We start from the raw sequence: 9,718 nt of genomic DNA, 5'->3' as shown, positions 1-9,718 counted from the left end.
GCGTGCTGGTGCTTTGGCCCCTTTTTCTTGTCAGCCGACAGCCGAAGCCAGTTTCGTGGCATAGGGCGAAGTGGAGGGCCGCGGCGACCTAAGCACGCCAAGAGTTGCTAAGGAAGGCGGTGGATGGTGACCAAGCCGGCCAGCCCCCGAGCCCCCAGGTCGAGTGAGTCAAACCGGCGGTGGGGGTTTTAAAGAGAAATTTGCACAAGCGCGTGAGACACAATAACTTGGTCAGATAGGGCATCCCCGAGCATCATTCGGGGACCCCATAGTTTCATATGGTTACAAAAGGTAGTGATACATACGTGCACACAGCTAATTGTAAAATGGGTGGAGAAGTTCTGCGTTCCATGGCCAGGTTGTTACTTCGCCGGTGGTGTCTCTCTTGTGCTTGTTTGACTTGCGGGCATCGATGGGGAGGACAGCTTGTGTTGGCCGGCTTGCTGCTGGACGAGTCGGAGGACGAGGTCTCCCTCATGGAATGCGAGGGGCTTGATCTTCTTGATGTGGTAGTGCCTTAGGCCTTGCTGATAGATGGCTGACCGGCTGAGCGCCAAGAGGCGTGCTTCTTTGAGTAGGTCGACACCGTCTTCGCGGGCTTCCTTGGCTTCGGCTTCGGTGTACATCACAATGCGTGGCGAGTCAAACTCGACGTCGGTCGGGATGATGGCTTCGGCTCCGCAGACAAGGAAGAACGGGGTGAACCTGGTCGACCGGTTTGGCGTTGTGCGGAGACTCCAAAGGACGGCTGGCAACTCGTCAAGCCAGCTGCTGGGTGAGCGGACAAGCGGCTTGACGAGCCGCGGCTTGATGCCAGATAGAATGAGGCGTTGGCCCGCTCGACCTGGCCGTTGGACTGTGGGTGCACCATGGAAGCCAGGTCGATGCGGACGCCAGAGACGGAGCAATATTGCATGAGCGCGCCCTTGGCGAAGTTGGTGCCGTTGTCCGTGATGATGTTGTTTGGGACGTCCTAGCGCACCGCGATGTCCTTGATGAACCGGACGGCGGTTGGCCCGTCTAGCTTCTTGATCGGCCATGCTTCGATCCACTTGGTGAACTTGTCCACCGTCACCAGCAAATGCTTCATGCTACCTCGAGCGGTCTTGAAAGGTCCCACCATGTCGAGTCCCCAACCCGCGAAGGGCCAGGTGATCGGGATGGTTCGGAGTGCCGAGGCCCGCTGGTGGCTGCGCTTGCTGAAGCGTTGGCATCCCTCACACTTGAGGACAAGTGACTTGGCGTCTTGGAGGGCCATGGGCTAGTAGAAACCAGGGCAAAAAGCGTTGGCCACCAGGGACCTCGAGGTGGCGTGGTGCCCGCACTCGCCTTGGTGTATATCGAGGAGGATCTCAATGCCCCTGTCGTGTTTGACGCAGTGCTGGAAAACACCCGTCGAACTGCGCTTGACGAGCTCGTTGTTGATGATGTTATAGGTAGACACCCGACGTTGCACTTGCCGAGCCTCGGTCTCGTCCATGGGGAGAACCCCGTTCTCCAGGAATTCCGAGATGGGCAGGGCCCATGATGGGGCCGTCACCACGGCGAAGACGGCCACCACGGCAGGTTCCGGGACAGCAGCCCTCGAGTCGGTGGCGGTAGCCCCCGGGTCGGGGACAACGGCGGCCGGGTCGAGGATGATGACGGCCGGGTCTAGGATGACGACGGCCGGGTCGAGTTGGGCAGTCCCCGGGTTGGGTCCAGCAGCCCCCGGGCCGGGTTCGATGGTCCCCAGGCCGGGTTCTGAGTCCCCCAGGCTAGGTTCGTCAGCCCTCGGACCAGGTTTGACAGTCGTTGGGCCGGGTTCGACAGCCCCCAAGCCGGGTTCGACAACCCCGGGCCAGGTTTTCCGGGACGAAGATGGACTCGGAGTTCGGGGCCGGCTTGACAGATGGCTTATGCAGGTGCTTGAGGGAGATGTTGGATGGGACGAACTACCGGGATGAGCCGATCTTGGCCAGCGCGTCAGCGGCTTTGTTTTCCGCTCGCGGGACGTGGAGGAACTCGCAACCATCAAAGATACCGGACAGCTGCTAGACGAGGAAATGGTAGCTTGACATGTTGGCGTCACGGGCGTCCCACTCGGCGGAGCAATGCTGCACCACAAGGTCTGAGTCGCCGTAGCACAGGATTTGTCGGATGCCGAGTTCCTTGGCAAGCCGGAGGCCATGCACAAGGGCTTCATACTCGGCGATGTTGTTGGAGGCGGCGAAGTGGATCTGGAGTGCGTATCGAAGCCGGTCGCCCTTCGGGGAAGATAGCACGATGCCAGCGCCCAAGCCGAGGCGCATCTTGGAGCCGTCGAAGTGCATGCGCCAATGCGTTGAATCCGGTGGCGGCGGTAGGTACTGGGTCTCTGTCCAGTCAACGAGGAAGTTGGCCAGAGCTTGGGACTTGATCGTGGTGCGGGGCTCGTAGAGGATGGTGTGGCCGGCTAGCTCAATCGCCCACTTGGCAACCCGGCTAGAGGCATCCCGGCAACCGATGATCTCGCTGATAGGGGTCATGCTGACCACGGTGACAACGTGCTCTTGTAAGTACTGCTTCAACTTCTTGGTGGTAAAATACATGCCGTAACACATCTTCTGGTAGTATGGGTAGTTTTTCTTGGAGGCGGAGAGCACCTTGCTCAGGTAGTAGACCGGGCACTGGAAGGCTTGGATCTTGCCCTTCTCCGGCCGCTCGACCACCACTACCGTGATGACCGACCGCGAGGTGGCAGCAATGTAGAGCAACAGTGGCTCCTTCTCGCTTGGCGTGGCCAGGACGAGTGCGGTGGAGAGCATACACTTGAGATCCCGGAAAGCCTCGTCTGTCTGGTCGTTCCATTCGAACGGTGACGTCTTCTTCATCAGCTAATACAGGGGCAAGGCCCTCTCGCCCAGCCGACTGAGAAACCGGTTGGCCGAGGCCAAGCAGTCGGTGAACTTCTAGACATCGCGGAGCTGGGCCGGCTTGCGCATGCGCTCGATGGCCTTGATCTTCTCTGGGTTTGACTCAATGCCACGCTTTGAGACGAGGAAGCCGAGTAAATTTCCGGCCGGGACGCCGAAGACGCATTTATCCGGGTTGAGCTTGATCCGGTACTTGCGCAGGTTAGCGAAGGTTTCCTTTAGATCATTGAGGAGTGTGAGGTGCTGCTTGGTCTACACCATGATGACGTCCACGTAGACGTGGATGTTGTGGCCGAGTTGCGGCAGCAGGCATTTCTGCATGCAGCGTTGGAACATGGCGCCGGAGTTCTTCATGCCGAATGACATGGCGATGTAGCAATATGCCCCAAAGGGCGTGATGAAGGGCGTCTTCAGGGCGTCGGCCGAGTCCCGGAGTAAGCATCCAGGAAGGACAGGAGCTCACAGCCAGCGGTGGAGTCGATGACTTGATCGATCCGCGGGAGGGCGAATGGATCCTTGGGGCAGGCCTTGTTCAGGCTGGTGTAGTTGATACACATGCGCCAGGTCTTGTTTTTCTTCAGGGCGAGGACTAGGTTGGCCAACCACTCGGGGTGGAACACTTCCATCATGAAGCCGGACGCCAAAATCTTGGCGACCTCTTCACTGATGGTTCTTCTCTTCTCCTCGGAAAAGCGGCGTAGGGGTTGGCAGGCAGGCTTGGCGTCCTTGCGGACGTGGATTTTGTGCTCGGCGTACTTCCTCGGAATACCTGGCATGTCCTTTGGAGTCCATGCAAAGATATCCCGATTCTCACGGAGGAAGTCGACGAGCTCGCCTTCCTATTTGCTATCGAGGCGGGTGCCAACGACAACGTACTTGCTGCAGCTGGGGTCTTTCGGGTTCAGCTTAACCTTCTTGGTCTCCTTAGAGAGCTGGAACGAGGCCTCGTCGGTCGGCTCCTTGGCTGGGGCCGGCACGGCTGGCATCTCATTGGCCAGCGCGACGATCCGGTCGAGCTAGCGCCGGTCCTCGGCTATGACCAGCGACTCGGCCAGTTTGTCGGCGTCTCGGGCACACTCTAGAGACTTGCGGTAGTCGCTAGTGATGGTGATGAGGCCCTTCGGACCTGGCAGCTTCATCTTCAGATAGGCATAGTGGGCGACCACCATGAACTTGGCGAGCGCAGGCCGGCCCAACAACACATGATACGCACTGGACGGGTCTACCACCTCCAACCAGAGCGGCTCGCGTCGGAAGTGGTTGCTATCGCCAAACAGGACGTCAAGCCAGATCCAGCCGATCGGGGAGCAGGACAGGCCAGGTACGATGCCATGGAAAATCGTCTTGGTCGGCTCCAGGTCTTTGGCCTCAAGGCCGAGCTTGGTCATGGTGTCGCGGTAGAGGATGTTGATGTTGTTGCCGCCATTGATGAGGACCCAGGAGAACTTACACGTGCGCCGAGGCACGACTATGGTAGGGTTGAGGACGAGGGCATAGCCACCCGGGTTCAGCATGACGGTCGGGTGGTCTTTCCGGGTCCAGGTGACCGGGTGCTCCGACCAGTGCATGTACTCTGGCTTGGCCGGGATGACGGTGTTCACCTCCTACCGGAGCAGGTGCTCGCTACGCTTGTCGGGGTACACATCATCGCGCATCGCGGCGCCGGCCGGACATGGGGGAGGAGGAGGCGGAGGCGGCTACCACGCTCCCGGAGCCGGAGCCGGAGGAGGCGGGATGTCGCCACGCATGATGCGCTTGTTGTTCCGCTGGTTGTTCTGTTGCCAGCTGCTCTCGCCGGCCGGCTTGGGAGGGGGAACCGGCTTCGCCTTGTCGGCTTCGTCCAGTGCCACTTGGATCTTCATGGGGGAGTCGTCGTTGGCGTACTTGTCCGTCATCACCATGAGCGCGGCCATGGTGGCCGGCTCGGAGCGCAAGAGCCTGTGCTTGAGGAGGGTGCCATCCCGGCACCTGCTGACAAAGTACTGGATGGCCTGAACTTCATGGACGCCCTCGTAGCTGTTCCGGAGCTCGGTCCAGCGTGCGAGGTACTCGCGCCCGGTCTCCGTCGGCCCCTGCACGCACATGGCGAGCTGGCTGGGGCGGTCGGGTCGCTTGTAGGTGCCGGTGAAGTTGCGCACGAAGGCCTGCTCGAAGTCGACCCACGCATTGATGCTGCCCACCGGCAGGATGTTCAACCACGTGCGGGCCGAACCCTGGAGCATGAGGGGAGCATAGCGCACGGCGAGACGGCGGTTGCCGCCCACGATGCCAATGGCGGTGGTGTAGTCGATGAGCCAGTCCTCCGGCTTGATGGTGTCGTTGTACTTGGGGGTGTCGCGGGGGAGCATGAACCCCTTGTGGAAAGGCTCATCCCGGATTCGCTGGCCGAAGCACGCCGGCCCGACGGCGTTGTTCTCCTCCAGCTCTAGGGAGAGGGCAAGCTGGTCGAGGCGGTGGCGGGCGTCGGTGTCGTCGGTGGCGCGCGGGCCTAGCCGGCTGGCAACCGCGCCACGGGGGGTCGGGTCGACCGAAGCTGGACGTCGGTCGGGTTGCGGGGGAGGATCACGTCGGCGCCAGTATTCTGGGGCTGGCTCATCGCCCAAGCCGCCGGCAGTCGTCGGAGCATGGTTGCACCGGGTCCGGGTGCGGTCGGAGTGCGCTTCATCGGACGGCGAAGACGCCGTGTTCTGGTGGTCCTCGGGACCATTGGTGTGGATCAAGTAGGACCCCACCGGCTTGGCAAGTTGGTTGAGGTGGTCCTGCTGCGCGTTGGCCGTGTCGAGGAGGTTGTTCACCCGCTTCAGGCGGTCCTTCAGCTCCTCGCCGGCGAGCTGGTCCAGGCCGACTGCGGCCGCCTAGGCGGCACACATATTCTTCACGGGGGTCTCATAGACGGCAAGGATCGCGCTGCCCCGGGCCCGCACATTGGCGACCCGGCTTGGCTCGGCCACGGCGGACGTGAAGCCGTAAGCGGTGTTGCGCTCCAGTTGAGCGGAGTCCAGGCGGCGCTGCGTGGCAGCGAGCGTCTCGGACAAGTCCAGCAGGCGTTGGCAGTCCTCCTCGAGCCGAGCCCGGGTCTCGGCAATGTTGGAGGCGTCGACGTCGGTGGTGATGGGAATGCGAAGGCTTTGCATCATGGCACGTAACGGGTTCGTCTGGTTGGCGCAATCCGCCGCGACCCTGGCTTCGGCGGCCTTCCTCGCGCGCTGGACGAAGTAGAAGCACCGGTGTCGGTAACGAATACCTCCACGCAGAGGTCCATCGCCCTAGCGGGAGCACCGTCGCCGGGGGAGATGGGGGAGTCGGAGATGTCAAGTACCTTGCTGGGGTACTCATCAGCCGCGGGCGCATCGGAGATGTGCAGCACGGTGAAGGAGGCGGCGAGCGCGGCAATGACTTCATCCGCCAGCGTGACGGGCTCATCGGAGTCGGAATGGAGCCCTGTCTGAACATGTCTCCGGCCGAAACCTCGAGCTGCCCTGGAGGCGAGGTCGGCATGAGCGGGCGTGGGATGCAAGACATACCCAGTTTTAGGGCTCTCCAGAGAGATAACACCCCTAGTCCTGCCGAGTTTGGTTTATATGGAATAGTACAAATTTGCTCCTCGAGCAGTATGAAGGAAGAAGGAATACATGCCAAGGCTTAGGCTGATCCCTCTCTTATGTGTGTGTGTGTGGCTAGCCTGGTCGATCTTGTGTCTGCTCGTATGCATGAGGGCTCCTTGGGGGGTTTATAGGTCAACCCCCAGGGTTACAATGGTAATGTTACAAGGCCGTAGGGCCGGGTTGTCATTGTCCGGGAAGCCGGCGCTAGGACCCGCTGGATGTCAGTGCTCGTAGGGTTCTCCGGGCGCGGGCCCCGTGCACCAGGGGGCACGGTTTGCCGTCTTGTCGATCGTCATGGAGTGGCCGGGTCGAGTCCGCTACAGTGGTGCACCGTCAGGTCACCGCTTGCTGGCGTTAGCAGTGACGACGGGTGCACTGTAGCCACGCCGGCCCTGGTCAACAGGTAGGTGGGGCACTGTTGCCACGCCTCGGCTGGTCAGAGGAGTTGGTGGGGCAATGTTGCCTCACTCACCCTTGAATGGAGACTCGTCCCATCGTACATCTGGGATGGGACGGGAGCTGGCCCGTGGCCGGGTTGAGGAATACGCCAAGGGGGAGCTGACTTCTTGGAGAAGTCTTGATATGTCGGGTTCGGTCGTCTTGCGCCAGCGGTCGGGGCCGGGTTGAGGTGTTCGGCCAGGTCGAGGGGCTTGGCCGGGTTGAGCAACCCGGCTAAGTGCGAGCCGGATTGAGGGGCATTGTTGGCCCCGATGTTTTTGAAAAGGATGCGGGTTCCGTTGCCTGCCCGGGGTTCATCCCCCCGACAGTAAGAATCGCTAACCTCGATCTCGGGAGGAATTGGTTCCTCCTTTGGCCCTTCATATTGTATGACCAACTCATCATTATAAGCATTTTTTGGCAAAAAGTCATGAGCTTGTGTCCAAGAGAGAAACCCAACCCGTTGTTTTGTATAGCAAAATCATCATTAAGCTCACAAATCTTATCAATTAAAACATCGGTAGGGACCCTCTTTCTTAAATTTCGTTATAAGCAAAATGATCTATGGATCGTAGACGCATTATGTCCTCTTGATTAAAAAGAATTCCCTCTATGGGAGTACGACCACCATCTACTTTATAATGAGCGAAAATTTCACTAGCTTCTTTCATAATAAATCTAAATTCATGAGCTAGGAATATAGTGGCGGCGCTCTTAATAGAAGAATGCTCAATATTAGAAAATCTAGAAAAACCCTTTGTATGGATGGATGCATGTGAACAAATTGTCTTCCAAGTTCAACAACAAGCAAAGATATAGCATCCACAACACTACTAATTTTATGGAGGATAGATCCGCCCATGGTGGGGAGTGCACCAGCACAAGTAAAGAAAACTTGAATAACCCCCTTTCCAATAATATTTCCACTACCTATGCGGAATTTATTAGCGTGCAAGATGGTAGTTTCTTCATGTGGACCAGAATTAGCAAAATCATCAAAGTTTTCCCCATCCTTACTACTGTCCTTTTCAGCGATAACCTCCCCAGTTTCAGACATGGTGGCAACTGGCAAACGAGCAAACGAAGAAGACAAACGGAAAAAAAGGGGCGAAGAAAAGGCGAATCTTTTCGAAAATCATTTTAGAAGTGGGGGAGAGGAAAACGAGAGGCGAATGGAAAATAATGTAATGCAAGGGATGAGAGTTTATGATGGGTACTTGGTATGCCTTGGATTGGCGTAGATCTCCCCAGCAACGGCGCCAGAAAGTCTTCCTGCTACCTCTTGAGCTTGCGTTGGTTTTTCCCTTGAAGATGAAAGGGTGATGCGGCAAAGTAGAGTAAGTGTTTCCCTCAGCTTTTGAGAACCAAGGTATCAATCCAGTAGGAGACAACGCAACAAGCCACCGAACACCTGCACTAACAAACACCAACTTGCACCTAATGCGACAAAGGGGTTGTCAATCCCTTCACGGTTATTTGCAAAGTGAGATCTTCTATAGATGGGTAAACGGTAAAGTAATATTTTTGGTATTTTTGGTTTATAGATCGGAAAGTACAAGATTGCAAAGAAAGTAAACTAGAAACTAAAATTGTAGATTGGAAACTTATATGATGGAAAATAGAAGATTATATGATGGAAAATAGACCCGGGGGCCATAGGTTTGATTAGAGGCTTCTCTCAAGATAGAAAATAATACAGTGGCTAAATAAATTACTGTCGAGCAATTGAGAGAAAAGCACAAAGTTATGACGATATCTAAGGCAATGATCATGAATATAGGCATCATGTCTGTGTCAAGTAGACCGAAACGATTCTGCATCTACTACTATTACTCCACACATCGACCAACTCCTGCCTGCATCTAGAGTATTAAGTTCATAAGAACAGAGTAACGCATTAAGTAAGATGACAAGATATAGCGGAATTAACTCAAGCAATATGATGAAAACCCCATCTTGTTATCCTCGATGGCAACAATACAATACGTGTCGGTTCCCCTTCTGTCACTAGGATCGAGCACCGCAAGATTGAACCCAAAGCTAAGCACTCCTCCCATTGCAAGAAAAACCAATCTAGTTGGCCAAACCAAACCGATAGTTCGAAGAGACTTGCAAAGATATCAAATCATGCATATAAGAATTCAGAGGAGATTCAAATAATATTAATAGATAAGCTGATCATAAATCCACAATTCATCGGATCTCGGCAAACACACCGCAAAAAAAGTATTACATCGAACAGATCTCTAAGAACATCGAGGAGAACATGGTATTGAGAATAAAAGAGAGAGAACAAGTCATCTAGCTACTAGCTGTGGACCCGTAGGTCTGTGGTAAACTACTCACGCTTCGTCGGAGAGGCAATGGTGTTGGTGTAGAAGCCCTCCGTGATCGAATCCCCCTCCGGCAAGACGCCAAAAAAGGCCCCTAGATGGGATCTCATGGGTACAGAAGGTTCGGCGGTGGAAAAGTGGTTTCGTGGCTCCCCTAGAAGGTTTTGGGGTATTTGAGAATACATAGGTGGAAGAAATAGGTCGGTGGAGTCATGAGGGGCCCACAATGGTGGGGGCGCGCCCTACCCCCCTGGGCCCGCCCTCCATCCTTGTGCATGCCTCGTGGCTTCCCTGACGTGTACTCCAGGTCCTATGGATGTCTTGTGGTCCAAGAAAAATCATCGGGAAAGTTTCATTCCGTTTGGTATTCCTTTTCTGTGAAACTCTAAAATAAGGGGAAAAACAGAAACTGGCACTGGGCTCTAGGTTAATAGGTTAGTCCCAAAAA

The 9,718-nt window shown here is 56.3% G+C and overlaps 2 protein-coding genes across 2 annotated transcripts; both read right to left on the bottom strand.

Annotated features, from left to right (window-relative positions):
• Positions 1-1,261: 1,261 nt before the first annotated feature.
• Positions 1,262-2,852, bottom strand: LOC147985912 (uncharacterized). Its single transcript, XM_087541793.1, has 2 exons — positions 2,072-2,852; positions 1,262-1,743 (listed from the first exon to the last, which is right to left on the bottom strand). The coding sequence occupies exons 1-2, from the start codon at positions 2,850-2,852 to the stop codon at positions 1,262-1,264; spliced, it is 1,263 nt and encodes a 420-aa protein (XP_087397919.1).
• A 1,058-nt stretch (positions 2,853-3,910) lies between these two features.
• On the bottom strand, positions 3,911-4,462 carry LOC147985911 (uncharacterized). Its single transcript, XM_087541792.1, has one exon. It carries the CDS (start codon positions 4,460-4,462, stop codon positions 3,911-3,913), a length of 552 nt encoding a protein of 183 aa, XP_087397918.1.
• Between the last annotated feature and the right edge of the window lie 5,256 nt (positions 4,463-9,718).

Source organism: Triticum urartu, chromosome 2A (assembly GCF_056163025.1).
Source record: "Triticum urartu cultivar PI428250 chromosome 2A, HENAU_Tu73, whole genome shotgun sequence".
Lineage (NCBI taxonomy): Eukaryota > Viridiplantae > Streptophyta > Magnoliopsida > Poales > Poaceae > Triticum > Triticum urartu.
This window is presented reverse-complemented; position numbering and strand designations above follow the sequence as displayed.

What these genes read in the sequence shown, in the direction of transcription:
- LOC147985911 (XM_087541792.1), bottom strand. Translation starts at nt 4,462, where the DNA reads ATGCACTGGTCGGAGCACCCGGTCACCTGGACCCGGAAAGACCACCCG.
- LOC147985912 (XM_087541793.1), bottom strand. Translation starts at nt 2,852, where the DNA reads ATGAAGAAGACGTCACCGTTCGAATGGAACGACCAGACAGACGAGGCT. An exon ending in CTCCGCCGAGTGGGACGCCC is followed by an intron (nt 1,744 to 2,071) that starts GTGACGCCAACA and finishes TGGGGGACTCAG; the next exon opens with AACCCGGCCTGGGGACCATC.